We start from the raw sequence: 27,427 nt of genomic DNA on the forward strand, positions 1-27,427 counted from the left end.
CTTCATGTGCTTCTCCCTACCGTCATGTCTCTCCCTACCTTCGTGTGTCTCTCCCTACCTTCATGTCTCTCCCTACCTTTACGTGCCTCTCCCTACCTTCGCATGTCTCCCAATACCTTCACGTACCCCTCCCTCCCTTCACGTGTCTCTCCCTACCTTCATGTCTCTCCCTACCTTTACGTGTTTCTCCCTACCTTCACGTGTCTTTCCCTACCTTCACGTGTCTCCCCATACCTTCACGTGTCTCTCCCTGCCTTCATGTGTCTCTCCCTACCTTCAGGTGTCTCTCCCTGCCTTCGCATGTCTCCCAATACCTTCACGTACCCCTCCCTACCTTCACGTGTCTCTCCTTACATTCATGTGTCTCTCCCTGCCTTCATGTGTCTCTCCCTGCCTTCACGTGTCTCTCCCTACATTCATGTGTCTCTCCCTGCCTTCACGTGTCTCTCCCTACATTCATGTGTCTCTCCCTACATTCATGTGTCTCCCCATACCTTCACGTGTCTCTCCCTGCCTGCATGTGTCTCTCCCTACCTTCATGTGTCTCTCCCTGCCTTCAGGTGTCTCTCCCTGCCTTCGCATGTCTCCCAATACCTTAACGTACCCCTCCCTACCTTCACGTGTCTCTCCTTACATTCATGTGTCTCTCCCTGCCTTCACGTGTCTCTCCCTGCCTTCACGTGTCTCTCCTTGCCTTCACGTGTCTCTCCCTACATTCATGTGTCTCTCCCTGCCTTCACGTGTCTCTCCCTGCCTCCATGTGTCACTCCCTGCCTTCATGTGTCTCTCCCTGCCTTCACGTGTCTCTCCCTACATTCCTGTGTCTCCCCCTACATTCACGTGTCTCTCCCTACCTTCACGTGTCTCTCCCTGCCTTCACGTGTCTCTCCCTGCCTTCACGTGTCTCTCCCTACCTTCACGTGTCTCTCCCTTCCTTCACGTGTCTCTCCCTACATTCACGTGTCTCTCCCTGCCTCCATGTGTCTCTCCCTGCCTTCACGTGTCTCTCCCTGCATTCATGTTTCTCTCCCTGCCTTCACGTGTCTCTCCCTACATTCACGTGTCTCTCCCTACATTCACGTGTCTCTCCCTGCGTTCCCGTGTCTCTCCCTGCCTTCAAGTGTCTCTCCCTACCTTCACGTGTCCGGGGTATTCCTCGCTAGGAAGGCCGTAGATAGAGTAACCATCACAGCAATTTTCTTCAAAGAATGTCGGTAGTTTGCTAGCGTGATGACTACCCGGCTGCCGCTCCTTCCAGTACAGCACACAGATCCGTATAACCTGGTACAAAGTCAAGACGTGAGTACAACACACAGACACGTATAACCTGGTACACTGACAAGACGTCAGTACAACACACAGATCCGTATAACCTGGTACACAGTCAAGACGTAAGTACAGCACACAGATACGTATAACCTGGTACACAGTCAAGTCGTCAGTACAACACACAGATACGTATAACCTTGTACAAATTCAAGACGTGAGTACAACACACAGACACGTATAACCTGGTACACGGACAAGACGTCAGTACAACACACAGATCCGTATAACCTGGTACAAAGTTAAGACGTGAGTACAGCACACAGATACGCATAACCTGGTACAAAGTCAAGACGCCAGTACAACACACAGATCCGTATAACCTGGTACACTGACAAGACGTCAGTACAACACACAGATACGCATAACCTGGTACACTGACAAGACGTCAGTACAACACACAGATCCGTATAACCTGGTACAAAGTCAAGACGTCAGTACAACACACAGATCCGTATAACCTGGTACAAAGTCAAGACGTCAGAACAACACACGGATACGCATAACCTGGTACACTGACAAGACGTCAGTACAACACACAGATACGTATAACCTTGTACACAGTCAAGACGTCAGTACAGCACACAGATACGCATAACCTGGTACAAAGTCAAGACGTGAGTACAGCACACAGATACGCATAACCTGGTACAAAGTCAAGACGTCAGTACAACACACATATACGTATAACCTGGTACACAGTCAAGACGTCAGTACAACACACATATACGTATAACCTGGTACAAAGTCAAGACGTCAGTACAGCACACAGATACGCATAACCTGGTACAAAGTCAAGACGTCAGTACAACACACATATACGTATAACCTGGTACACAGTCAAGACGTGAGTACAGCACACAGATACGTATAACCTTGTACACAGTCAAGACGTGAGTACAGCACACAGATACGCATAACCTGGTACAAAGTCAAGACGTGAGTACAGCACACAGATACGCATAACCTGGTACAAAGTCAAGACGTGAGTACAGCACACAGATACGCATAACCTGGTACAAAGTCAAGACGTCAGTACAGCACACAGATACGCATAACCTGGTACAAAGTCAAGACGTCAGTACAGCACACAGATACGTATAACCTTGTACACAGTCAAGACGTCAGTACAACACACAGATACGTATAACCTGGTACAAAGTCAAGACGTCGGTACAGCACACAGATACGTATAACCTGGTACAAAGTCAAGACGTCAGTACAACACACAGATACGCATAACCTGGTACACAGTCAAGACGTCAGTACAACACACAGATACGCATAACCTGGTACAAAGTCAAGACGTCAGTACAGCACACAGATACGTATAACCTGGTACAAAGTCAAGACGTCGGTACAACACACAGATACGCATAACCTGGTACACAGTCAAGACGTCAGTACAGCACACAGATACGTATAACCTGGTACAAAGTCAAGACGTCAGTACAACACACAGATACGTATAACCTGGTACACTGACAAGACGTCAGTACAACACACAGATACGCATAACCTGGTACAGTCAAGACGTCAGTACAACACACAGATCCGTATAACCTGGTACACTGACAAGACGTCAGTACAACACACAGATACGTATAACCTGGTACAGTCAAGACGTCAGTACAACACACAGATACGTATAACCTGGTACACTGACAAGACGTCAGTACAACACACAGATACGTATAACCTGGTACACAGACAAGACGTCAGTACAGCACACAGATACGTATAACCTGGTACAAAGTCAAGACGTCAGTACAACACACATATACGTATAACCTGGTACAAAGTCAAGACGTCAGTACAGCACACAGATACGTATAACCTTGTACAAAGTCAGGACGTCAGTACAGCACACAGATACGTATAACCTGGTACACAGTCAAGACGTCAGTACAACACACAGATACGTATAACCTGGTACAAAGTCAAGACGTCAGTACAACACACATATACGTATAACCTGGTACAAAGTCAAGACGTCAGTACAGCACACAGATACGTATAACCTGGTACACAGTCAGGACGTCAGTACAGCACACAGATACGTATAACCTGGTACAAAGTCAAGACGTCAGTACAACACACAGATCCGTATAACCTGGTACAAAGTCAAGACGTCAGTACAACACACAGATACGTATAACCTGGTACACTGACAAGACGTCAGTACAACACACAGATCCGTATAACCTGGTACAAAGTCAAGACGTCAGTACAACACACAGATACGTATAACCTGGTACACAGTCAAGACGTCAGTACAACACACAGATACGCATAACCTGGTACACAGACAAGACGTCAGTACAACACACAGATACGCATAACCTGGTGCAGTGACAAGACGTCAGTACAACACACAGATACGTCTTACCGGGTACACAGTCAAGACGTCAGTACAACACACAGATACGTATAACCTGGTACACTGACAAGACGTCAGTACAACACACAGATACGTATAACCTGGTACACAGACAAGACGTCAGTACAACACACAGATCCGTATAACCTGGTACAAAGTCAAGACGTCAGTACAGCACACAGATACGTATAACCTGGTACAAAGTCAAGACGTCAGTACAACACACAGATCCGTATAACCTGGTACAAAGTCAAGACGTCAGTACAACACACAGATACGTATAACCTGGTACAAAGTCAAGACGTCAGTACAACACACAGATACGTATAACCTGGTACACTGACAAGACGTCAGTACAGCACACAGATACGTATAACCTGGTACACTGACAAGACGTCAGTACAACACACAGATACGTATAACCTGGTACAAAGTCAGGACGTCAGTACAACACACAGATCCGTATAACCTGGTACAAAGTCAGGACGTCAGTACAACACACAGATACGTATAACCTTGTACAAAGTCAAGACGTCAGTACAACACACAGATACGTATAACCTGGTACACTGACAAGACGTCAGTACAGCACACAGATACGTATAACCTGGTACAAAGTCAAGACGTCAGTACAACACACAGATACGTATAACCTGGTACACTGACAAGACGTCAGTACAACACACAGATCCGTATAACCTGGTACAGTCAAGACGTCAGTACAGCACACAGATATGTATAACCTGGTACACAGTCAGGACGTCAGTACAACACACAGATACGTATAACCTGGTACAAAGTCAAGACGTCAGTACAACACACAGATCCGCATAACCTGGTACAAAGTCAAGACGTCAGTACAGCACACAGATACGTATAACCTGGTACAAAGTCAAGACGTCAGTACAGCACACAGATATGTATAACCTGGTACACAGTCAGGACGTCAGTACAACACACAGATACGTATAACCTGATACACAGTCAGGACGTCAGTACAACACACAGATACGTATAACCTGGTACAAAGTCAAGACGTCAGTACAACACACAGATACGTATAACCTGGTACACTGACAAGACGTCAGTACAACACACAGATCCGTATAACCTGGTACAGTCAAGACGTCAGTACAGCACACAGATATGTATAACCTGGTACACAGTCAGGACGTCAGTACAACACACAGATACGTATAACCTGGTACAAAGTCAAGACGTCAGTACAACACACAGATCCGTATAACCTGGTACAAAGTCAAGACGTCAGTACAACACACAGATACGTATAACCTGGTACACTGACAAGACGTCAGTACAACACACAGATCCGTATAACCTGGTACAGTCAAGACGTCAGTACAGCACACAGATATGTATAACCTGGTACACAGTCAGGACGTCAGTACAACACACAGATACGTATAACCTGGTACAAAGTCAAGACGTCAGTACAACACACAGATACGTATAACCTGATACACAGTCAAGACGTCAGTACAGCACACAGATCCGTATAACCTGGTACAGTCAAGACGTCAGTACAACACACAGATCCGTATAACCTGGTACAGTCAAGACGTCAGTACAGCACACAGATATGTATAACCTGGTACACAGTCAGGACGTCAGTACAACACACAGATACGTATAACCTGGTACAAAGTCAAGACGTCAGTACAACACACAGATACGTATAACCTGATACACAGTCAGGACGTCAGTACAACACACAGATACGTATAACCTGGTACAAAGTCAAGACGTCAGTACAACACACAGATACGTATAACCTTGTACACAGTCAGGACGTCAGTACAACACACAGATACGTATAACCTGGTACACTGACAAGACGTCAGTACAACACACAGATACGTATAACCTGGTACAAAGTCAAGACGTCAGTACAGCACACAGATACGTATAACCTGGTACACAGACAAGACGTCAGTACAACACACAGATACGTATAACCTGGTACAAAGTCAAGACGTCAGTACAACACACAGATACGTCTTACCGGGTACACAGTCAAGACGTCAGTACAACACACAGATACGTATAACCTGGTACACAGTCAAGACGTCAGTACAACACACAGATACGTATAACCTGGTACACAGACAAGACGTCAGTACAACACACAGATACGTATAACCTGGTACACAGTCAAGACGTCAGTACAACACACAGATACGTATAACCTGGTACACAGTCAGGACGTCAGTACAGCACACAGATATGTATAACCTGGTACACAGTCAGGACGTCAGTACAGCACACAGATATGTATAACCTGGTACACAGTCAGGACGTCAGTACAACACACAGATACGTATAACCTTGTACAAAGTCAAGACGTGAGTACAGCACACAGATACGTATAACCTGGTACAAAGTCAAGACGTCAGTACAACACACAGATCCGTATAACCTGGTACAAAGTCAAGACGTCAGTACAACACACAGATCCGTATGACCTGGTACACAGACAAGACGTCAGTACAACACACAGATACGTATAACCTGGTACACTGACAAGACGTCAGTACAACACACAGATACGTATAACCTGGTACACTGACAAGACGTCAGTACAACACACAGATACGTATAACCTGGTACACAGACAAGACGTCAGTACAACACACAGATACGTATAACCTGGTACACTGACAAGACGTCAGTACAACACACAGATACGTATAACCTGGTACACTGACAAGACGTCAGTACAACACACAGATACGTATAACCTGGTACACAGACAAGACGTCAGTACAACACACAGATACGCATAACCTGGTACACTGACAAGACGTCAGTACAACACACAAATACGCATAACCTTGTACACAGTCAAGACGTCAGTACAACACACAGATACGTATAACCTGGTACACTGACAAGACGTCAGTACAACACACAGATACGCATAACCTGGTACACTGACAAGACGTCAGTACAACACACAAATACGCATAACCTTGTACACAGTCAAGACGTCAGTACAGCACACAGATACGTATAACCTTGTACAAAGTCAAGACGTGAGTACAGCACACAGATACGCATAACCTGGTACACGGACAAGACGTGAGTACAGCACACAGATACGTATAACCTGGTACAAAGTCAAGACGTCAGTAAAGCACACAGATACGCATAACCTGGTAAACTGACAAGACGTGAGTACAGCACACAGATACGTATAACCTGGTTCAAAGTCAAGACGTCAGTACAGCACACAGATACGCATAACCTTGTACACAGTCAGGACGTCAGTACAACACACAGATACGTATAACCTTGTACACAGTCAGGACGTCAGTACAACACACAGATACGTATAACCTGGTACAAAGTCAAGACGTCAGTACAACACACAGATACGTATAACCTTGTACACAGTCAAGACGTCGGTACAACACACAGATCCGTATAACCTGATACACTGACAAGACGTCAGTACAACACACAGATACGTATAACCTGGTACACTGACAAGACGTCAGTACAACACACAGATCCGTATAACCTGGTACAAAGTCAAGAAGTCGGTACAACACACAGATACGCATAACCTGGTACACTGACAAGACGTCAGTACAACACACAGATACGCATAACCTGGTACACTGACAAGACGTCAGTACAGCACACAGATACGTATAACCTGGTACACTGACAAGACGTCAGTACAACACACAGATCCGTATAACCTGGTACACTGACAAGACGTCAGTACAACACACAGATACGTATAACCTGGTACAAAGTCAAGACGTCAGTACAGCACACAGATCCGTATAACCTGGTACAAAGTCAAGACGTCAGTACAGCACACAGATACGCATAACCTGGTACACTGACAAGACGTCAGTACAACACACAGATACGTATAACCTGGTACAAAGTCAAGACGTCAGTACAACACACAGATACGCATAACCTGGTACACTGACAAGACGTCAGTACAACACACAGATCCGTATAACCTTACGCAGTCATACGTCAGTACAACACACAGATACGCATAACCTGGTACACAGTCAAGACGTCAGTACAACACACAGATCCGTATAACCTGGTACACAGTCAAGACGTCAGTACAACACACAGATCCGTATAACCTGGTACACTGACAAGACGTCAGTACAACACACAGATCCGTCAAACCTGGTACACAGTCAAACCTGGTACACAGTCGTACAGAGGTACACACTTGTATATCCAATGGTACATATGTACAGTGCTATCGTATATACGCACGGTAATATATAGTGACAATGGTATATATTTACTGACGCACAGTGGTATATTGGTATGTTAGACAAGACACCCGCCATTCCCCACACAGGCTTATTTATGCATTAATTACTTGGTCACGCACAGTTGACGAGAGGTACCTTAAGTGGAAGCTTGACGCCAAATGGACGAAGTATCTGGGACGCCCAGGGACCTGGACATATGATCACGCTTCTACCCCGGTAGGTGGCGTTGGGCGTCTCCAGGGTAATAATATTACCTCGTCTGATATTGGTTACCATGGCACCGTCGATAAGGCGTCCTCCATATTTCTTGAACGTTGTCTGAAACATTTTATTAGTATTGAATTACTTTATCTTTGAGACCGTGGTCAAAGACATATGGGTTGGGTAAAAGTCAACAGAACGTCAGTGTGTTTACAGTATTATAGTCACCCCTTCGAGTCGCGTCGCCACTTTTTTTTGTTTTTTTTTGTTTTTGTTGTTGTTGTTGTTGTTTTGTGTTTTGGGGTTTGTTTGTTTTTTGGAGGGGGGAGGGGGGGGGGGGGGGGGGGGGGGAGAGAGAGAGTACGGATAACAAATCCAGCCTCGATTATCAAGTGTCTAACATCTCCATTTTATTAAGATATATACCGTGTATATCTGCCTCCATAGCGTCGTTAAGGAAGTGACGTCACCAGCTTCATGTACCATAGAGTTAAATCAGCAGAGGCCAACCAATCAAAATGCCTCCTCTGAACGCGATTTCGGTACAGATCTACATTTAAACTTGTGGCCGCGTCCAAGTGAGCGTTCGAGATACCGTCTTCTCAGTACGTAGTGAGTGAGTGAGTGAGTTGGGTTTAACTCTGCTTTTAACAGTAGTGTACTTATCAGCTAATCTCAGATTAGTGTGGGAGGAAACCCCAACGCGGTGGACCAGACAATCCAGTGATTGACAGAATAATCATCGGTCGGCCTGCAGAAGACAAATTCTGACTCGGAACTTCACGGGACACTCATGAAAGAACGGTGTAGTTTTGTTGGATGTCTATTGTTGACGTCGTGTCACGCAAACTGGAATCCAAATTAAGGTGTAGTTGCAAATAGGACCAGGGTAGAAATCGTAATAGAAAGGATATATGGTACACTGCATTATTGAGGGTGATCAACCTGAGGTATGAGATACGAAATCTGAGACCTTCTGTGGCCAAACCTCTGACAACGCGTCTAGAGCTGCTATCGAGGACAGAATTTGGAAACTAAAATAAATTGATTTTTTTTTAAAACGGTTTATCGATATTTTATATTTGTGTCATTGTCTTTTTACGAGTAGTAATGCATGAAATAGTACGCATTATGTCGACACAATGTGTTAACTATGTGTTCTTTCATGACATTTGACCGTTTTGGAAATAGGAATCGCCGTAGGTCCGATCTTCATAAGGGATGACATGGGCGGATACAGCTTTTTTGAAAAGGGGGGGTGGGGGTGGGGGGTGGGGGGTGGGGGTGGTGGGGGGTGGTGGGGGGGTGGGGGGGGGGTGCACAATGAAGATCTATTTATTGTCTTTGGTGGTAATTTATACAGAAATAAATCTCTCTCTCTCTCAGAATTTCATTTAACTACCTGGTAGGCAAGGAGCGCCTTGTCGGCCCGAAGAATGCCCCCGTCGGTGTCGACGATGGCAGCGAAGTTGTCGGGGTATGCCAGCATAGGGTAGCGACGGCGGAAGTCGGGTGGTGGCAGGTATTGGAACGGAGCGTCGTTCCGCGTGAGGGAACTGACGTTATCCTTAAGAAATACACCGTTATGTTCCCCTATAGCCAGGTAACCAGCGGGCCTACAGAAATAACAGTACATCGCATCGTATAGCGCACTGGTTATCACGGGATTAATATTAAGGACAGGTTCACCTAGCCTAAACACCTCCCACCCGGCCTCTCTCCTCGCCTCAACACCCGGCCTCTCTCCTCACCTCAACACCTCCGTACCCCGCCTCTCTCCTCACCTCAACACCTCCCACCCGGCCTCTCTACTTCACCTCAACACCTCCGTACCCCGCCTCTCTCCTCACCTCAACACTCTCCTCATCTCAACACCTCCCACCCGGACTCTTTCTTCACCTCAACACCTCCCACCCGGCCTCTCTCCTCACCTCAACACCTCCGTACCCCGCCTCTCTCCTCACCTCAACACCCTCAACACCTCCCACCCGGCCTCTCTCCTCACCTCAACACCCGGCCTCTCTCCTCACCTCAACACAACCCACCCGGCCTCTCTCCTCACCTCAACACCTCCGTACCCCGCCTCTCTCCTCACCTCAACACCTCCCACCCGGCCTCTCTCCTCACCTCAACAACCTCGACACCTCCCACCCGGCCTCTCTCCTCACCTCCCACCCGGCCTCTCTCCTCACCTCAACACCTCCCACCCGGCCTCTCTCCTCACCTCAACAACCTCAACACCTCCCACCCGGCCTCTCTCCTCACCTCAACAACCTCAACACCTCCCACCCGGCCTCTCTCCTCACCTCAACACCTCCCACCTGGCCTCTCTCCTCACCTCAACACCTCCCACCCGGCCTCTCTCCTCACCTCAACACCTCCCACCCGGCCTCTCTCCTCACCTCAACACCTCCGTACCCCGCCTCTCTCCTCACCTCAACACCTCCCACCCGGCCTCTCTCCTCACCTCAACACCTCCCACCCGGCCTCTCTCCTCACCTCAACACCTCCCACCAGGCCTCTCTCCTCACCTCAACACCTCCCACCCGGCCTCTCTCCTCACCTCAACACCTCCCACCCGGCCTCTCTCCTCACCTCAACACCTCCGTACCCCGCCTCTCTCCTCACCTCAACACCTCCCACCCGGCCTCTCTCCTCACCTCAACACCTCCGTACCCCGCCTCTCTCCTCACCTCAACACCCTCAACACCTCCCATCCGGCCTCTCTCCTCACCTCAACACCCGGCCTCTCTCCTCACCTCAACACCTCCGTACCCCGCCTCTCTCCTCACCTCAACACCTCCCACCCGGCCTCTCTCCTCACCTCAACACCTCCGTACCCCGCCTCTCTCCTCACCTCAACACTCTCCTCATCTCAACACCTCCCACCCGGACTCTTTCTTCACCTCATCACCTCCCATCCGGCCTCTCATCTCAACACCTCCCACCCGGCCTCTCTCCTCACCTCAACACCTCCCACCCGGCCTCTCACCTCAACACCTCCCACCCGGCCTCTCTCCTCACCTCAACAACCTCAACACCTCCCACCCGGCCTCTCTCCTCACCTCAACAACCTCAACACCTCAACACCCGGCCTCTCTCCTCACCTCAACACCTCCCACCCGGCCTCTCTCCTCACCTCAACACCTCCGTACCCCGCCTCTCTCCTCACCTCAACACCCTCAACACCTCCCACCCGGCCTCTCTCCTCACCTCAACACCCGGCCTCTCTCCTCACCTCAACACAACCCACCCGGCCTCTCTCCTCACCTCAACACCTCCGTACCCCGCCTCTCTCCTCACCTCAACACTCTCCTCATCTCAACACCTCCCACCCGGACTCTTTCTTCACCTCATCACCTCCCACCCGGCCTCTCATCTCAACACCTCCCACCCGGCCTCTCTCCTCACCTCAACACCTCCCACCCGGCCTCTCACCTGAACACATCCCACCCGGCCTCTCTCCTCACCTTCACATCTCCCACCCGGCCTCTCACCTGAACACCTCCCACCCGGCCTCTCTCCTCACCTTAACACCTCCCACCCGGCCTCTCACCTGAACACCTCCCATCCAGCCTCTCTCCTCACCTCAACACCTCCCATCCGGACTCTTTCCTCACCTGAACACCTTCCACCCGGCCACTCACCTGAACACCTCCCACCCGGCTTCTCTCTCCAGTTGCCGCCAGATGTCGGTGGCTTCATGCATCATCTCTGTGTAGAAGTCCTGGGGGTAGGCCTTGCGGGTGATGCGAGACTGGCCGTGAGAGCTGCCCCGACTGTGTGGAAGCGGGAACTGTGAGAGAAGTTTTCCGTTACAGAGTGTTTACACTTTACAGGAAACCGGTGAAATACGTTTGTCTCTAAGGACTTCAACTGTTCTACTTGAACCCCTGAACACCGGGAACTGCACTTATGTCTCGCTTTAGTAATCACAACAACTTCACGGGAACGGAAAGTTGCTCACTTGTTTGTTTGTTTGTTGCTTAACGCCGCACGCAGCAATATTCCAGCTATATGATGGCGGTCTGTAAATAATCGAGTCTGGACCAGACAATCCAGTGTTTGACATCATGAGCATCGATCCACGCAATTGGGATCGATGGCATGCATCAACCAAGTCAGCGAGCCTGACCACCCGATCCTGTTAGTCGCCTCTTACGACAAGCATATTTCACCGTCGAGTGAGTGAGTGAAATTTTACATCGCATAGGCACTATTGTAGCCGAGCGGCGATGAGCAGAGAGGCCGGGTGTCAACAAAGATTAACGCGAGCATGAATTAAATGAGAAAAATACGAGTACTTACTTACTTACTTTGGAGATTTAACGTGCGCTTTCCGACTGATGCGTATTTCGCACACGGGCCCGGCCAGGCCATTTAATGTGTTTCCGAAAGGGGCGAAAGTGGTGTGTGCAACCCAAGAGGGGGCTTTAGGGGTTGCTTATATAGAATTTGGGAATTTTGAGATTTGGAATAGATGCCGATGGGATTGAGGAGGAGAACTAAGGGAGCTGGGTATGGTGGATGTTTGTTTGTTTATGTGATTTTGATTTGGTAGGTTATAGTGTTTTTAGATGCGTTTTATTAGTTCCGTTTTGATTAAGAATACGCCTAAGGCCTTGAAGTTTTCTAGTTTATTTTGAGGGTTTAGTATTGCTTCTAGAGTGAGAGCCTTGTTTAGATTGAGGGTGGTTTGTAATGCGGTTCGATGTGTTAGGTAGTGTGTGCAGTAGATGAGTGCGTGTTCTGGGGTTTCTAGTTGTTTGCAGTGTGGGCAGTTACCTGTAGTGTGTTTTTTAAAAAATTTTAGGTGGTTATTTAGGTTGGTGTGTCCTGTTTGGAGTTTAGTGATTACTCTGTCGATTTTTTTGGATGGATGGAGAATTTTTGGTTTGGTTAGTGGTTGCTGAGCACTTTTTTGATTTGGCTATTTGAGTTAAGATATAGGTTATGCCATTTTTTGTGATTTTTTGCTTGTTTACACTTTTATCTCTCAAAATACCAGAAATAAGCTTAAACCTGCCCATCTCAAAATCAGAAATTAAAAGTGTAAACAAACAAAAACATTACCCAAAAATGGCACAATTAATATCAAAACTCAAATAGCCCAATCAAAAAAGTACTCAGGAAACCACTAGCCAAACCTAAAATCCTACACCCCACTAAAAAAATTGTGAAAGCACAGAGATATTTCACAAATCAGAAAAAAACTCCAGTCAGCCCTGGACGGAGTACATCAATGGTGCAATAAATGGGGATTCACCCTTTCAAGTGAAAAAACTGTTGGAGTTCTATTCAAACGCCGGGGGAAAGATGCTATGATACCCCGTGTCTCCATAAAAGGCAAACCTATCAAATTTGAAAATTCTGCAATATTTCTTGGGGTGATCCTTGATCAACACCTCACTTGGCGCAAGCATTTAGAATATGTGGAAAACAGATGCCAAAAAGACCTGAACGTATTACGGGCAATTTCAAGCACATCTTGGGGCACATCGAGGGACACTCAGCTGGACCTCTACAAATCTCTTATCAGATCAAAACTTGACTATGGTTGTGAGGCTTTAACACGTCCCATTTTAATTCTGGAAACCCAAAAGTCCAGAAACTCTACGCTCTTTGCCCAGTCTCGGTTAAAGGTATTTACAAAATTAAACATGCCGTTTTCATGGGAACATACCAAGGAAGAAAAAATGAAAAAACAATTGTTTAAAAACTCAATATTTAGACTATGTCGCCCATGGGCCTGCCCATGGGCGAAGTCTGGCCCTTGGGTAGGCCCATGGGCGAGAATATGTTCCTTTACTTAAAACTCATGTTTTTGTTTCGCAAATACATTTAATGTATTCAGTCAAGTATCATGACACAAACTTTAACTCATTTTAACTTAATTCAACGATTTTATAGCGATATTGAAATATTTCGCCCATGGGCGAGGAAAAGGTTTGGCCCATGGGCGAGAATATGTTCCTGTACTTAAAACTCATGATTTTGTTTCGCAGATGCATTAAATGTATTTATTGAAGTATCATGACACAAAATTTAACTCATTTTAACTTAATTCAACGATTTTATAGCGATATTGAAATATTTCGCCCATGGGCGAGAAAAAGGTTTGGCCCATGGGCAGGCCCATGGGCGAGAATATGTTCCTTTACTTAAAACTCATGATTTTGTTTCGCAAATACATTAAATGTATTCATTGAAGTATCATGACAAAAAAAATAATGAAAAAAAAATGTTCAAAAACTCAATATTTAGACTATGTCGCCCATGGGCCTGCCCATGGGCGAAGTCTGGCCCTTGGGTAGGCCCATGGGCAGGCCCATGGGCGAGAATATGTTCCTTTACTTAAAACTCATGTTTTTGTTTCGCAAATACATTTAATGTATTCAGTCAAGTATCATGACACAAAATTTAACTCATTTTAACTTAATTCAACGATTTTATAGCGATATTGAAATATTTCGCCCATGGGCGAGGAAAAGGTTTGGCCCATGGGCGAGAATATGTTCCTGTACTTAAAACTCATGATTTTGTTTCGCAAATGCATTAAATGTATTTATTGAAGTATCATGACACAAAATTTAACTCATTTTAACTTAATTCAACGATTTTATAGCGATATTGAAATATTTCGCCCATGGGCGAGAAAAAGGTTTGGCCCATGGGCAGGCCCATGGGCGAGAATATGTTCCTTTACTTAAAACTCATGATTTTGTTTCGCAAATACATTAAATGTATTCATTGAAGTATCATGACAAAAAAATTAATGAAAAAAAAATGTTCAAAAACTCAATATTTAGACTATGTCGCCCATGGGCGAGAATATGTTCCTTTACTTAAAACTCATGTTTTTGTTTCGCAAATACATTTAATGTATTCAGTCAAGTATCATGACACAAAATTTAACTCATTTTAACTTAATTCAACGATTTTATAGCGATATTGAAATATTTCGCCCATGGGCGAGGAAAAGGTTTGGCCCATGGGCGAGAATATGTTCCTGTACTTAAAACTCATGATTTTGTTTCGCAAATGCATTAAATGTATTGAAAGAAGTATCATGACACAAAATTTAAATCATTTTAACTTAATTCAACGATTTTATAGCGATATTGAAATATTTCGCCCATGGGCGAGAAAAAGGTTTGGCCCATGGGCAGGCCCATTGGCGAGAATATGTTCCTTTACTTAAAAATCATGATTTTGTTTCGCAAATACATTAAATGTATTCATTGAAGTATCATGACAAAAAAATTAATGAAAAAAAAATGTTCAAAAACTCAATATTTAGACTATGTGGCCCATGGGCCTGCCCGTGGGCGAAGTCTGGCCCATGGGTAGGCCCATGGGCGAGAATATGTTCCTTTACTCAAAACTCATGTTTTTGTTTCGCAAATACATTAAATGTATTTATTTAAGTATCATGACACAAAATTTAACTCATTTTAACTTAAATCCACGATTTTATAGCGATATTGAAATATTTCGCCCATGGGCGAGAAAAGGGTTTGGCCCATGGGCGAGAATATTTTAAATACTTAAAACTTATGTTTTTGTTTCGCAAATACATGCAGGTGTTCTTACTATTTTCATGGCACATAATGTAACTCAATTTTACTCAATTCAGCTATTTTACAGATTTATTGAAATATTTCGCCCATGGGCGAGAAAAGGTTTTGCCTTCGAAATCCTTGATTATTATATCATGCCAGAGTTCTGAAATTCAGTGACAATGTTGCTGAACAGTAGAATCTGATGGACGTATTGTGCAGAACCTGTTTGACACTATGGGTTCCAGGACCACTAACACTCTGAGCTGAAAAAGTTTGGTCCTAACCGCACCCAACATCTTTAATGAACCCGGCCTTATCTCTCAAAACGTTTTGACAGTTTATCATACGAATTCATGTGCGTGTACAACATTAAATTTTAGTTAGTTTCTATTTCATTTCCCATTTTATGACCCGTTGATACATCCCACTGTGCAATTACGTGACAGGTACGCGTGCGCGTATTTTAATGGAAAGAAACTATTCGTCTTTTATTGCATAACGTTTGGCTGAATATCTTACATTCTAACGAAATCTCGAAATAATTATTTAATTACAAGCAGTGTCGAACTGACCAGTAGGAATTATGTTTCAATGCGATTGAGGAAAACGTGAGTGAATATTGTGACACTAAAGCAACTTTTAACTGCATTGTCACTTTTGGTATGAAAATGGTAATAGTTAAGAAAAACGTAACAGCCTTCTTATGATAATTCTCATATTCTCATTAGTACGTTGTGTCTAATTACAGTGTCGGCCTTATTTACAGGTGATTCTACAATACTTGTTGTCGGTCAATTACAATCTGCCACACCACGCGTGAATAAACAGTTATGCAGGTGTTGCTGTGGGCAAATACCTAGCCTGTACATGTTTATTTTTGTGGATACATGTATTACATATTTTCGTTGATATGTGGATATATTAAGCACCAAGACACAAAAAGTTTATGAAAGATGAATTTGTGCCTTGATATATCTATTCAACGCGAACGAAGCTTGTATTTTCTCCGCGATCCTGATGTGTATCATCGTTTAATTGGTCATTCATTAAAAGTATGTTGTGAGGCGATATCAAAGGAGCCGCTCAATATACACAGTGTCGTCCGTTTCGCGTTAACTACCACCCTACCCTGTCAGTAAGAGTTATGTAATCGGTACACAAATATATTTGGTGCGATGTCAGTGTGGAAAGAGTTTGAATTACGTCCGCCAGTGGCCACAGAAAGTATAGTACCAATCAACAAGGCCAATGCCGTACTAATAACCTAGTGACTCGCGTAACAACGGCTGCCAATATGTCTGCTACATCTACCATACCATCATCCCTGTCACAACTGGCGTATTAACGGTTTATTCAAAAAATTATTGTAGAAATGTCGTTACCAGACTAACGTACGTCGTATTCAGTCCTCAACTGGATGTCACATTCCTTATATCAGTTAACAGCCCTGTTTGTGAAAATATTTACTAGACATAAGATTTAAAGACTAATAAAATCAATTGTAAGACCGCATAGACCATAAAACCGAATAAAATATATCTTGGTATCATCTCTTGTGTATTAGATGATGGCAATGACCGGAAATGTTATAACGTTAGATTAAGAAGGAGAAACATTAAAGTGTTTTACAATACTTGGAAACATGAGCAATAAGATGTAGCAACATAAACATGCATGGAATAGGGAAAAAGGATGAAAACAAATTGAAAAGGATTTTAATAATAACTTGCCTGAACAGAAGGGGTACCCAAACTTTTTTGACAGTTATTCGTGTGTTGTAGACTGTCGAATGGGACTCATGTGTGTACGTAGGGTACGCATATCTATTGCAAGTTTTAGTACTCATACACTTTCTCTTTTTGTGTTTTGTTTGTTTGTTTGTTTGTTGTATAACGCCACACTTAGCAATATTTCAGCTGTATTACGGCGGTCTGTAAATAATCGAGTCTGGACCAGACAATCCAGTGATTGACATCATGTGCATCGATCCACGCAATTGGGATACGATGACATGCATCAACCAAGTCAGCGAGCCTGACCACCCGATCCCGGTAGTCGCTTCTTACGACAAGCGCTGTCGCCCTTTTACGCCAAGAATGGTTTGTTGAAGATCTTCACGGGTCTATTGAATGCAGGGATTTGTGTAAAGTCATCAGACAGCATACAATGCCAACTAAAAAATTATACTCAGTTACTTACTTACTTTGGAGATTTAACGTGCGCTTTCCGACTGATGCGTATTTCGCACACGGGCCCGGCCAGGCCATTTAATGTGTTTCCGAAAGGGGCGAAGGTGGTCTGTGCAACCCAAGAGGGGGGTTTTAGGGGTTGCTTATATAGAATTTGGGAATTTTGAGATTTGGAATAGATGCCGATGGGATTGGGGAGGAGAACTAAGGGAGCTGGGTATGGCGGATGTTTGTTTGTTTATGTGATTTTGATTTGGTGAGTTATTGTGTTTTTAGATGCGTTTTATTAGTTCCGTTTTGATTAAGAATACGCCTAAGGCCTTGAAGTTTTCTAGTTTATTTTGTGGGTTTAGTATTGCTCCTAGAGTTAGAGCCTTGTTTAGATTGAGGGTGGTTTGTAATGCGGTTCGATGTGTTAGGTAGTGTGTGCAGTGGATGAGTGCGTGTTCTGGGGTTTCTGGTTGTTTGCAGTGTGGGCAGTTACCTGTAGTGTGTTTTTTAAAAATTTTTAGGTGGTTATTTAGGTTGGTGTGTCCTGTTTGGAGTTTAGTGATTACTCTGTCGATTTTTTTGGATGGATGGAGAATTTTTGGTTTGGTTAGTGGTTTGCTGAGCACTTTTTTGATTTGGCTATTTGAGTTTAGATATAGGTTATGCCATTTTTTGGTGATTTTTTGCTTGTTTACACTTTTAATTTCTGATTTTGAGATGGGTAAGTTTAAGCTTATTTCTGGGATTTTGAGGGATAGTTTAGCTGCTTTATCGGCGTTTTCATTACCGTATATTCCTACGTGGGCGGGTATCCACAAGAAGGTTATTTGTTTGCCTGCCTTAGTTAGGTCGTTGGAGCTTTTAAGTATTTGATTTATTAATTTAGGTCGTTTTTTGGTATTTTTGTTTTGGAGGGCTTGCAGTCCACTTAGGGAGTCGGTAAGTATTAGGATTTTTTTGTGGTTTTTGGATTCTTGATTATGGAGGGCTGAGGCCATGCCCATTAGTTCTGCCGTGAATATTGATTGGTTGTTTGGGAGTCGGAAGGATTGTGTGGTTTTAGTTGAATGTGTGGTATGGACTCCGAAACCTGTGTGTTTGGAGGTCGGATCTGAGGATCCGTCCGTGTAAATGTGACACCAATTTGGCCAATTTTCGTGTATGTATGCTAGTGTGGTAGTTTTAGCTATGTTTGGGTCGGTTTGTTTATTTATTTGGCTAGCTAGTGTTGTGTCTATTTTGGGTATTTTAAGTTTAGGGGTGAAGATATTTGATTGTTTGCAGTTTTGTTTAAGATTTTTAATTTGGTGTTCATTTAGGTAGTTTGTTGTTCTTTGGGATATTGGGGTAAGTAAGGGGTGTTTACGAGCTAGAGCTTGGTTTTGGGGGCTGATGTTTTGGTTTATTAAGTTTTGGATGAGAGGGTTTGATTGGGACGCGGCCCAGAAATTTAAGCTTAGCTGTTCCCTGCGTAGACTTAGTGGCATTTCTCCTGTTAAGGCCTGAAGTGAGGTGTAGGAGGTGCCATGTTGGGTGCGTGTAATTAGTCATCAGACAGCATACAATGCCAACTAAAAAATTATACTCAGTGTCTCCGCAAAGTAATATAGTACGGTACTTAGAGTACATGTGAGATTATACTCAGATTAGGGAGATGTTTAATCCATATAACGTGTTATTATTCTACCTAACAATGTATTTAATGAAATGAATGCAAAACAAACTCAACGGCTAAAAGGTTTCATTGAAAAAACTACCCCTAGTCTTGACTAATAAAACAACTGCAACCCGACACAGATTAAACGCAACTTACAAACACAATCATAATCTGGTTAGTCTGTATCACTCAACGAGGCCGCTTACTCTGCCCACAGTATGACAGTATTGGGCAGTTCAGTAATTAGGAGCCAAAACCAGGCAGGTACGCTGGTCACACTTGACTGGTCTGACTGATGATTAGGTCGTCTGACAATTGGGAGTGAACCATAGCAAGAAGTATCTGCGAAACTATTTGCTCCTTTTATGGGACCAATTAGTTTTATGACCATGGGCCTCGGCACAAGCGTGGTGTTGGAAGACAAGTTATACATGTACATCCGATATGGTGACTGTTTTTCGCTATTCATATTCTAAATACATTCATAATACCACAACATTTTAGTACTCCTTGAAACTTTACAATCACTTCAATATGTACAATAGATTGAACGAGAACACTTGATATATTGCAGATTATTAAATCATTGTCTCTATTATCAGCCGCTAAGTTTGTATCGTTTGCATTGTACAAAGAAATATTTTATCTGTCCTTTTGCAGATTTAGCCTCAGAATGTGCTCATTCGAATTAGGAACGAAAATAATTGCTTGTCATGAGTACATATGATACAGTTAAAAGTTACTTGTACACTGTAGACGTATTCACTTTAAAGTCGCATACGACCTTCGCGAGCGAGTTGAATGATCCAGGTTAATTGGAACGAAGTCTAGAAAGGGTTATAAAGTTTTGTATTTGGTAATGTGTAGGTTTGTTAAATATAATTTTTTTAATTCCTTTTATTTCAATATGTAAAAACGTAACTATGCGCTTAAAAACAGAGCTGACTTGATGGGAGATAGCCACCTCAGATTGTCTGTTGGACACGGTTTAACCTTACTGTGTCCTCACCCTGGTTGTTGTTACCGTTGTTATAAGGGATTAAGAGCTACGGCTCACTGCATTTTTAGTTACAGTCTGTATCACTAAAGCGGACATGTGCAGGTAAACTCTGTTCAATTAGTATATGAAATGCCCCAAAATGTGAACTCCAGACAATAATAACCTGAGGGTAAATCCACGTGCGTCTGCCTTTCCCCTCGTTCACCTTCGAAATCCTTGATTATTATATCATGCCAGAGTTCTGAAATTCAGTGACAATGTTGCTGAACAGTAGAATCTGATGGACGTTTTGTGCAGAACCTGTTTGACACTATGGGTTCCAGGACCACTAACACTCTGAGCTGAAAAAGTTTGGTCCTAACCGCACCCAACATCTACAAGTTTGTAAGCTTGTAGACATCATTAAGAAGTAATTAACAGTCCCATGCCGAGACCTTTCTCAAAATTCAGACCGGTGGCAGGCTGCCAACAAAGAGAAGAAAATATCGCAACCCCGACACGAGTGTGCTCAGTCAAACAATGAACTTACGACTGGCAGAAAACAACTCCATTTGAGTATGCCGATGCTGTATCTCAGCCGTGTTGGCCTGAAAATTTAAAAATGCTAATTAAATCCAAAATCGTATAATTATTTTTAATAGAAACCGTATCTTAATTTGTTCTTGCACTGCATCATATCGTGTATTTCATCTGTATATGTATCAATGACTACACTTATATCGCATATTCTGCAACAGACTATAATTAATCACCTTATTATTGTCTCTCCATTTGCCATGGCTGACTGCACTAATACCCTTTTAACAGTGGACACCGATATCAGTATACATGTAGGCTTTTTGTTCAAAAAGGAATATGCAGGAAATTATATGTAACAATTAACTGTGTACTAATTACATGTTTGAATGTTATCAGTTTTACGTTCTGAGATACAGTGATGTAAGCATCTTCTAAAATCTTCTAAAAATACAATAAAATACAAAACTCTCTGCCGTATTTTTTTGTGGAAATCATTCGATCAAGTAAAAATGACTGCGTGAAAAGACGAATCAACTATTTATACCCGATAAAAGAAACTGCCGTATTTTAGGAACAGTGCTATAACAAGACATTTGAAATTTCTAACAAGCAGATACATTAGAGACAGTGACTAGACTACAGGTACGTAATCCGTATCAATCAAAGGTGTAAAAATGAAAATCATATCTGTCGGAGACCTACCAAATTACCAAGTTTTATCATTACTATATTTATTACAATGCAAATACTTTAGTGATACATTTTTTAGAGGAGAGGGCATACACACAAGTATATTGCTTCCGTGTGTGAATGCAGGTTGTACTTGGTATTTCAGTTCTCAGTTTCATACCGGTTGTATAACTGAATTTGTATATGGAACTATGCGTACAGCATGACAATTACTTGCTATTCGTCAGTTTACAACACATAATAACACGGTCAAACAATTTTAGGCACCGCTTTTGCGAGTTTTTTAGTACAATAATGTTTTATTAAAATCTATTTCAATTTGTTTTCACCATTTTCCCTATTGACAGTCGTTGTTACGTGCGTCACTAGGTAATTAGTACGGATTGACCTTGTTTATTGTTTCTATACTTTGAGGATTTCTGTGGCAAGTGGCGGACGTAATTCAAACTCCTTCCGCACTGACACCGCATCAAATATATTTGTGTACCGATTACATAACTCTAATGGACAGGGTGGGGTGGTAGTTCACCGGACGACACTGTGTATATTGGGCGGCTCCTTTGATATCTCCTCCAAACATACGTTTATTGAATGACCCCATTAAACGATGATACACATCTCGATGAATATATCAAGGCACTAATTCATCTTTCATAAACATTTTTTTGTCTTTGTGCTTAATATATCCACATATCAACGAACATTTGTAAAACATGTATCCAAAACAAATAAACATTTTCAGGCTAGGTATTTGCCCACAGCAACACCTGCATAACTGTTTATTCACGCGTGGTGTGGTAGATCGTAATTGACCGAGAGCAGGTATTGTAGAATCACCTGTAAATAAGGCCGACACTGTAATTAGATACAACGTACTAATGAGAATTATCATAAGAAGGCTGTTACGTTTTTCATACCAAAAGTGACAATGCAGTTAAAAGTTGCTTTAGTGTCACAATATTCACTCACGTTTTCCTCAATCGCATTGAAACATAATTCCCACTGGTCAGTTCGAAACCGCATGTAATTAAATGATTATTTCGAGATTTCGTTAGAATGTAAGATATTCAGCCAAACGTTATGCAATAAAAGACGAATAGTTTTTTTCATTAAAATACGCGCACGCGTACCTGTATATTGCATACCTAGTGTCACGTAATTGCCCAGTGTGATGTATCAACGGGACATAAAATGGGAAATGAAATAGAAACTAACTAAAATTTAATGTTGTGGAAAATAACTCCAATGAATTGGAGTACACGCACATGAATTCGTATGATAAACTGTCAAAACGTTTTGAGAGGTAAGGCCGGGTTCATTAAAGATCGCTACAATATGTAAAACAGGTGAAATTTGTAGAACTAAAGGAAACATCCAACCAAATGCCCTTTTTAAATAGTAATGTAATGATATAATATAAAGTATATTTCACATGATACAATATACTTTGCAAACAGTTAGTTGAGGCTTGAAAGGGACTGACGAAAACATGGGCGAAATATTTTAATAACGCCGTAAAATAGTTGAATTAAGTAAAAATTAGTTAAATTTTGTGTCATGATACTTGAATAAATACATTTAATGTATTTGCGAAACAAAAACATGAGTTTTGAGTGAAGGAACATGTTCTCGCCCATGGGCCTGCCCATGGGCCAAACCTTTTTCTCGCCCATGGGCGAAATATTTCAATATCGCTATAAAATCGTTGAATTAAGTTAAAATGAGTTAAATTTTGTGTCATGATACTTCAATAAATACATTTAATGTATTTGCGAAACAAAATCATGAGTTTTAAGTAAAGGAACATATTCTCGCCCATGGGCCAAACCTTTTTCTCGCCCATGGGCGAAATATTTCAATATCGCTATAAAATCGTTGAATTAAGTTAAAATGAGTTAAATTTTGTGTCATGATACTTCAATAAATACATTTAATGTATTTGCGAAACAAAATCATGAGTTTTAAGTAAAGGAACATATTCTCGCCCATGGGCCAAACCTTTTTCTCGCCCATGGGCGAAATATTTCAATATCGCTATAAAATCGTTGAATTAAGTTAAAATGAGTTAAATTTTGTGTCATGATACTTGAATGAATACATTAAACGTATTTGCGAAACAAAAACATGAGTTTTAAGTAAAGGAACATATTCTCGCCCATGGGCCTACCCATGGGCCAGACTTCGCCCATGGGCGACATAGTCTAAATATTGAGTTTTTAAACTTTTTTTTTTCATTTTTTCTTCCTTGGTATGTTCCCATGAAAACGGCATGTTTAATTTTGTAAATACCTTTAACCGAGACTGGGCAAAGAGCGTAGAGTTTCTGGACTTTTGGGTTTCCAGAATTAAAATGGGACGTGTTCTTTTCATTCAGCATCAAATACTGTCTTGAGGCGCCTAGACAGAATACAATACAAAGCCCTAATGCTGGCCACAGGCGCAGCAACAGGCACCTCAATAGAAGCACTACAAGTAGAAACGGGAGAACTCGCATTGAAACTAAGAAGAGAGCAGGCAATATTATCGTTCTTGGGACGAACATCAAACCCTTTGGTTAAAAAGATATGGCAAGACAAACACACTCGAGATGAAGCCCTAGCTCGAAAAAATCCCTCACTAAAGCCATCTGGGATATTAGTACGTGAACTCATTCGAAGTCACAATTGCGATGACATTCAGCCTCCAGAAAGTCACTACAAAAGGTTACACCCTCCCTGGACTTTAAAAACTCCCAAAGTTGACACTGCTTTAACATCAGAAGTCACTAAAAGAGAAAACCCAACCCTACTACGATCAGTAGCTATCACTAAAATTCGAACTACCTGGGACAGCTGGGCCCATATATACACTGATGGATCCAAGAATCCTATCAACAGCAGTGCTGGTTACGGGATCCATATCCGCAGCTCCAAACCCCAAGCACATTCAGTTCACTTGCCTGATGGTCAGTCAGTATTTTACGGCTGAATTGGAGGCAATTCATCATGCACTCAAACTCATACCGGAACTCCCGGAAGCAAAGGCAGTCGTCCTATCAGACTCGCTAAGTGCACTTCAGGCCATCAGTGGCAGAAACTCAAACTCCAGGCCAAACACAGTCAACAATATTCTATACGAATATACAAAACTATCGGACCAAGGGCAACAGGTGGAGCTGTGTTGGATCCCCTCTCACATAGATATTCATGGAAATGAAAAAGCAGACTCACTGGCGAAGCTAGCTCTAGACAAAGCGGATATACAGCCTATTCCCTTTAGTAAACTAGAGATAAAAAGCAAAATCAAAGCCTCCATAGCAGAAAGATGGCAAGCCCAATGGGACGCAAGTAAGATCGGCAGATGGCTACACAAAATTCAACCCAAGGTCCAACAAAAGCCAAACTCATACTCAAATGAAAGGAAAATTGAAATTGCTATCTCACGCCTCAGACTTGGTCACAAATAGCACTATGACAAGGTTTGTTCATCTTGCAATCAGGCTGAAACCATTGACCACGTGTTACTAGAATGTCAAGACCATGCCCCAGCCCGGGCTAGGTTAAAACAAGAATTGCAGTTAGATCCGCTATCTGTCATAGATCTCCTAAAGCCAAGAGATGCAATAGCGAAGGCCAAACTAACTCTATTTCTGAGAGATGGACAGCAACTCGAACGCATATAAACAGAGCAGCCAAGGATAAAAATGAAATCATATCAACATAAGAAAATAGAAATCATATCAATGCGAAAACAGAAATTATGTGAACACCGAACTCACAATAGATATGTGTACCCTTCTCACACACAGCAGTCCCAAAGAGGGACAGGTCAGCCGAAATTGCCTAGGCAGAAGGCGACCTCTTAAACACTTAATGCAACAACAACAAATGAACATATCTTGGAGGGAGGACGTCTGTCCCAAACGGCATCAAGAAACATAAATAGAAAAGTGAAGTTGTATTATGATTTTGGGCTTGCACCAACAGAAATATTGTGCTTTCTGGCATTAGCAGACAATGTTGTAATCAGTAAACGAACTCTGAAACGGGTTCTCCGTGGACTGAATCTTTCATTTTGTCAGTTACAGACTTTTCAATGCCCAATTCATCTAAAAACATCCAAAATTGATTGTCCTCGTCCATACCTCTACGTCTGTCCTTCAGGCAATACAGAACTTCAAATTTTTCGATCATTCAGTGAAATTTCACATTTCTAACTCATAATTACACCTTTTCAAACATGCTTTTACACCTTTCAAAACTTGTTATTTCCATTTCTAAACTTGTAATTACGCCTTTAAATCTAGTTATTACACCTTTTTATAAGTCGTAATGACACCTTTTTAACTTGTAATTACACCTTTATAACTTGTAAAGACACCTTTACAACTTGTAATTACACCTTTACAACTTATAATTACAACTTAACAACTTGTAATTACAACTTTTAAATAAAAAATGTTATCAATGAATTTGGCCCTAATAGGCTTTCGTAAAATAAGGCTCCTACACTAGATGAAATACTAAACCCTCAAAATAAACAAGAAAACTTTGAGGCCCTAGGCGTATTCCTACGATAGCCTATTAGGGCCAAATTCATTGATAACATTTTTATTTAAAAGTTGTAATTACAAGTTGTAAAGTTGTATTTACACGATTCTAAAGGTGTAATTACAAGTTGTAAAGTTGTAATTACAAGTTAAAAAGGTGTAATTACGACTTATAAAAAGTTGTAGTTACATGTTTTTAAGGTGTAATTTCAAGTTTAAAAGATGAAAATACAAGTTTTTAAAGGAGTAATAACTAGATTTATAGGCGTAATTACAAGTTTAGAAATGGAAATAACAAGTTTTGAGAGGTGTAATTACAGGTTTGAAAAGGTGTAATTATGAGTTAGAAATGTGAAATTTCACTGAATGATCGAAACATTTGAAGTTCTGTATTGCCTGAAGGACATACGTAGAAGTATGGACGAGGGCAATCAATTTTGGATGTTTTTGTTTCATGAATAAAGAAGCATCTAAAACAAGTCTGTGTGTTCTTTTCTTCTTGGAAGATTCAGTCCACGGAGAACCCGTTACAGAGTTCGTTTACTGATAACAACATTGTCTGCTAATGCCAGAAAGCGCAATATTTCTGTTGGTACAAGCCCCAAATCATAATACAACTTCACTTTTCTATTTATGATTTTTGATGCCATTTGGGACAGACGTCCTCCCTCCAAGATATGTTCATTTGCCCCTTATTCTGAATTTATAAGCAGTTCAATGGTTAAACTTGTAAATACAACTTTTTAAACTTGTAATTACACCTTTACAACTTGTAATTACACCTTTAAAACTTGTAATTACACCTTTAGAAACTTGTAATTACACCTTTAGAAATTTGTAATTACAACTTTATAACTTGTAATTACACCTTTACAACTTGTAATTACACCTTTACAACTTGTAATTACAATTTTACAACTTGTAATTACACCTTTTAAATAAAAAAAATGTTATCAATGAATTTGGCCCTAATAGGCTTTCGTATATTCCTAATCAAAACGGATCTAATTAAGCGCATCTAAAAACTCATTAATCTACCAATCCAATAAACATACAGACACCCACCTCACCCGGCTCCCTTAGTTCCCTCCTCCACCCCCTTCGGTA

At 42.3% G+C, this 27,427-nt stretch overlaps 1 protein-coding gene across 6 annotated transcripts in view; it reads right to left on the reverse strand.

Moving 5' to 3' along the window:
* Positions 1-27,427, reverse strand: part of LOC124111351 (peroxisomal sarcosine oxidase-like) — a 40,662-nt gene that overhangs the window by 5,909 nt on the left and 7,326 nt on the right. For 4 of the 6 annotated variants that reach the window (XM_048396147.1, XM_048396148.1, XM_048396146.1 and 1 more), the window contains 4 exons: positions 11,832-11,980; positions 9,587-9,800; positions 8,119-8,301; positions 1,135-1,281 (listed from right to left, as the gene is read on the reverse strand). In XM_048396147.1, the coding sequence (XP_048252104.1) occupies positions 1,135-1,281; positions 8,119-8,301; positions 9,587-9,800; positions 11,832-11,980 (693 nt within the window). Of the gene's footprint in view, positions 1-1,134; positions 1,282-8,118; positions 8,302-9,586; positions 9,801-11,681; positions 11,771-11,831; positions 11,981-21,112; positions 21,171-27,427 lie in introns of those variants that run through there. The other 2 variants (XM_048396150.1, XM_048396149.1) reach the window with 2 other exon arrangements.

This window comes from Haliotis rufescens, unplaced genomic scaffold (assembly GCF_023055435.1).
Source record: "Haliotis rufescens isolate VD_foot unplaced genomic scaffold, xgHalRufe1.0.p SCAF_15, whole genome shotgun sequence".
In the NCBI taxonomy this organism is placed as follows: Eukaryota; Metazoa; Mollusca; class Gastropoda; order Lepetellida; family Haliotidae; genus Haliotis; species Haliotis rufescens.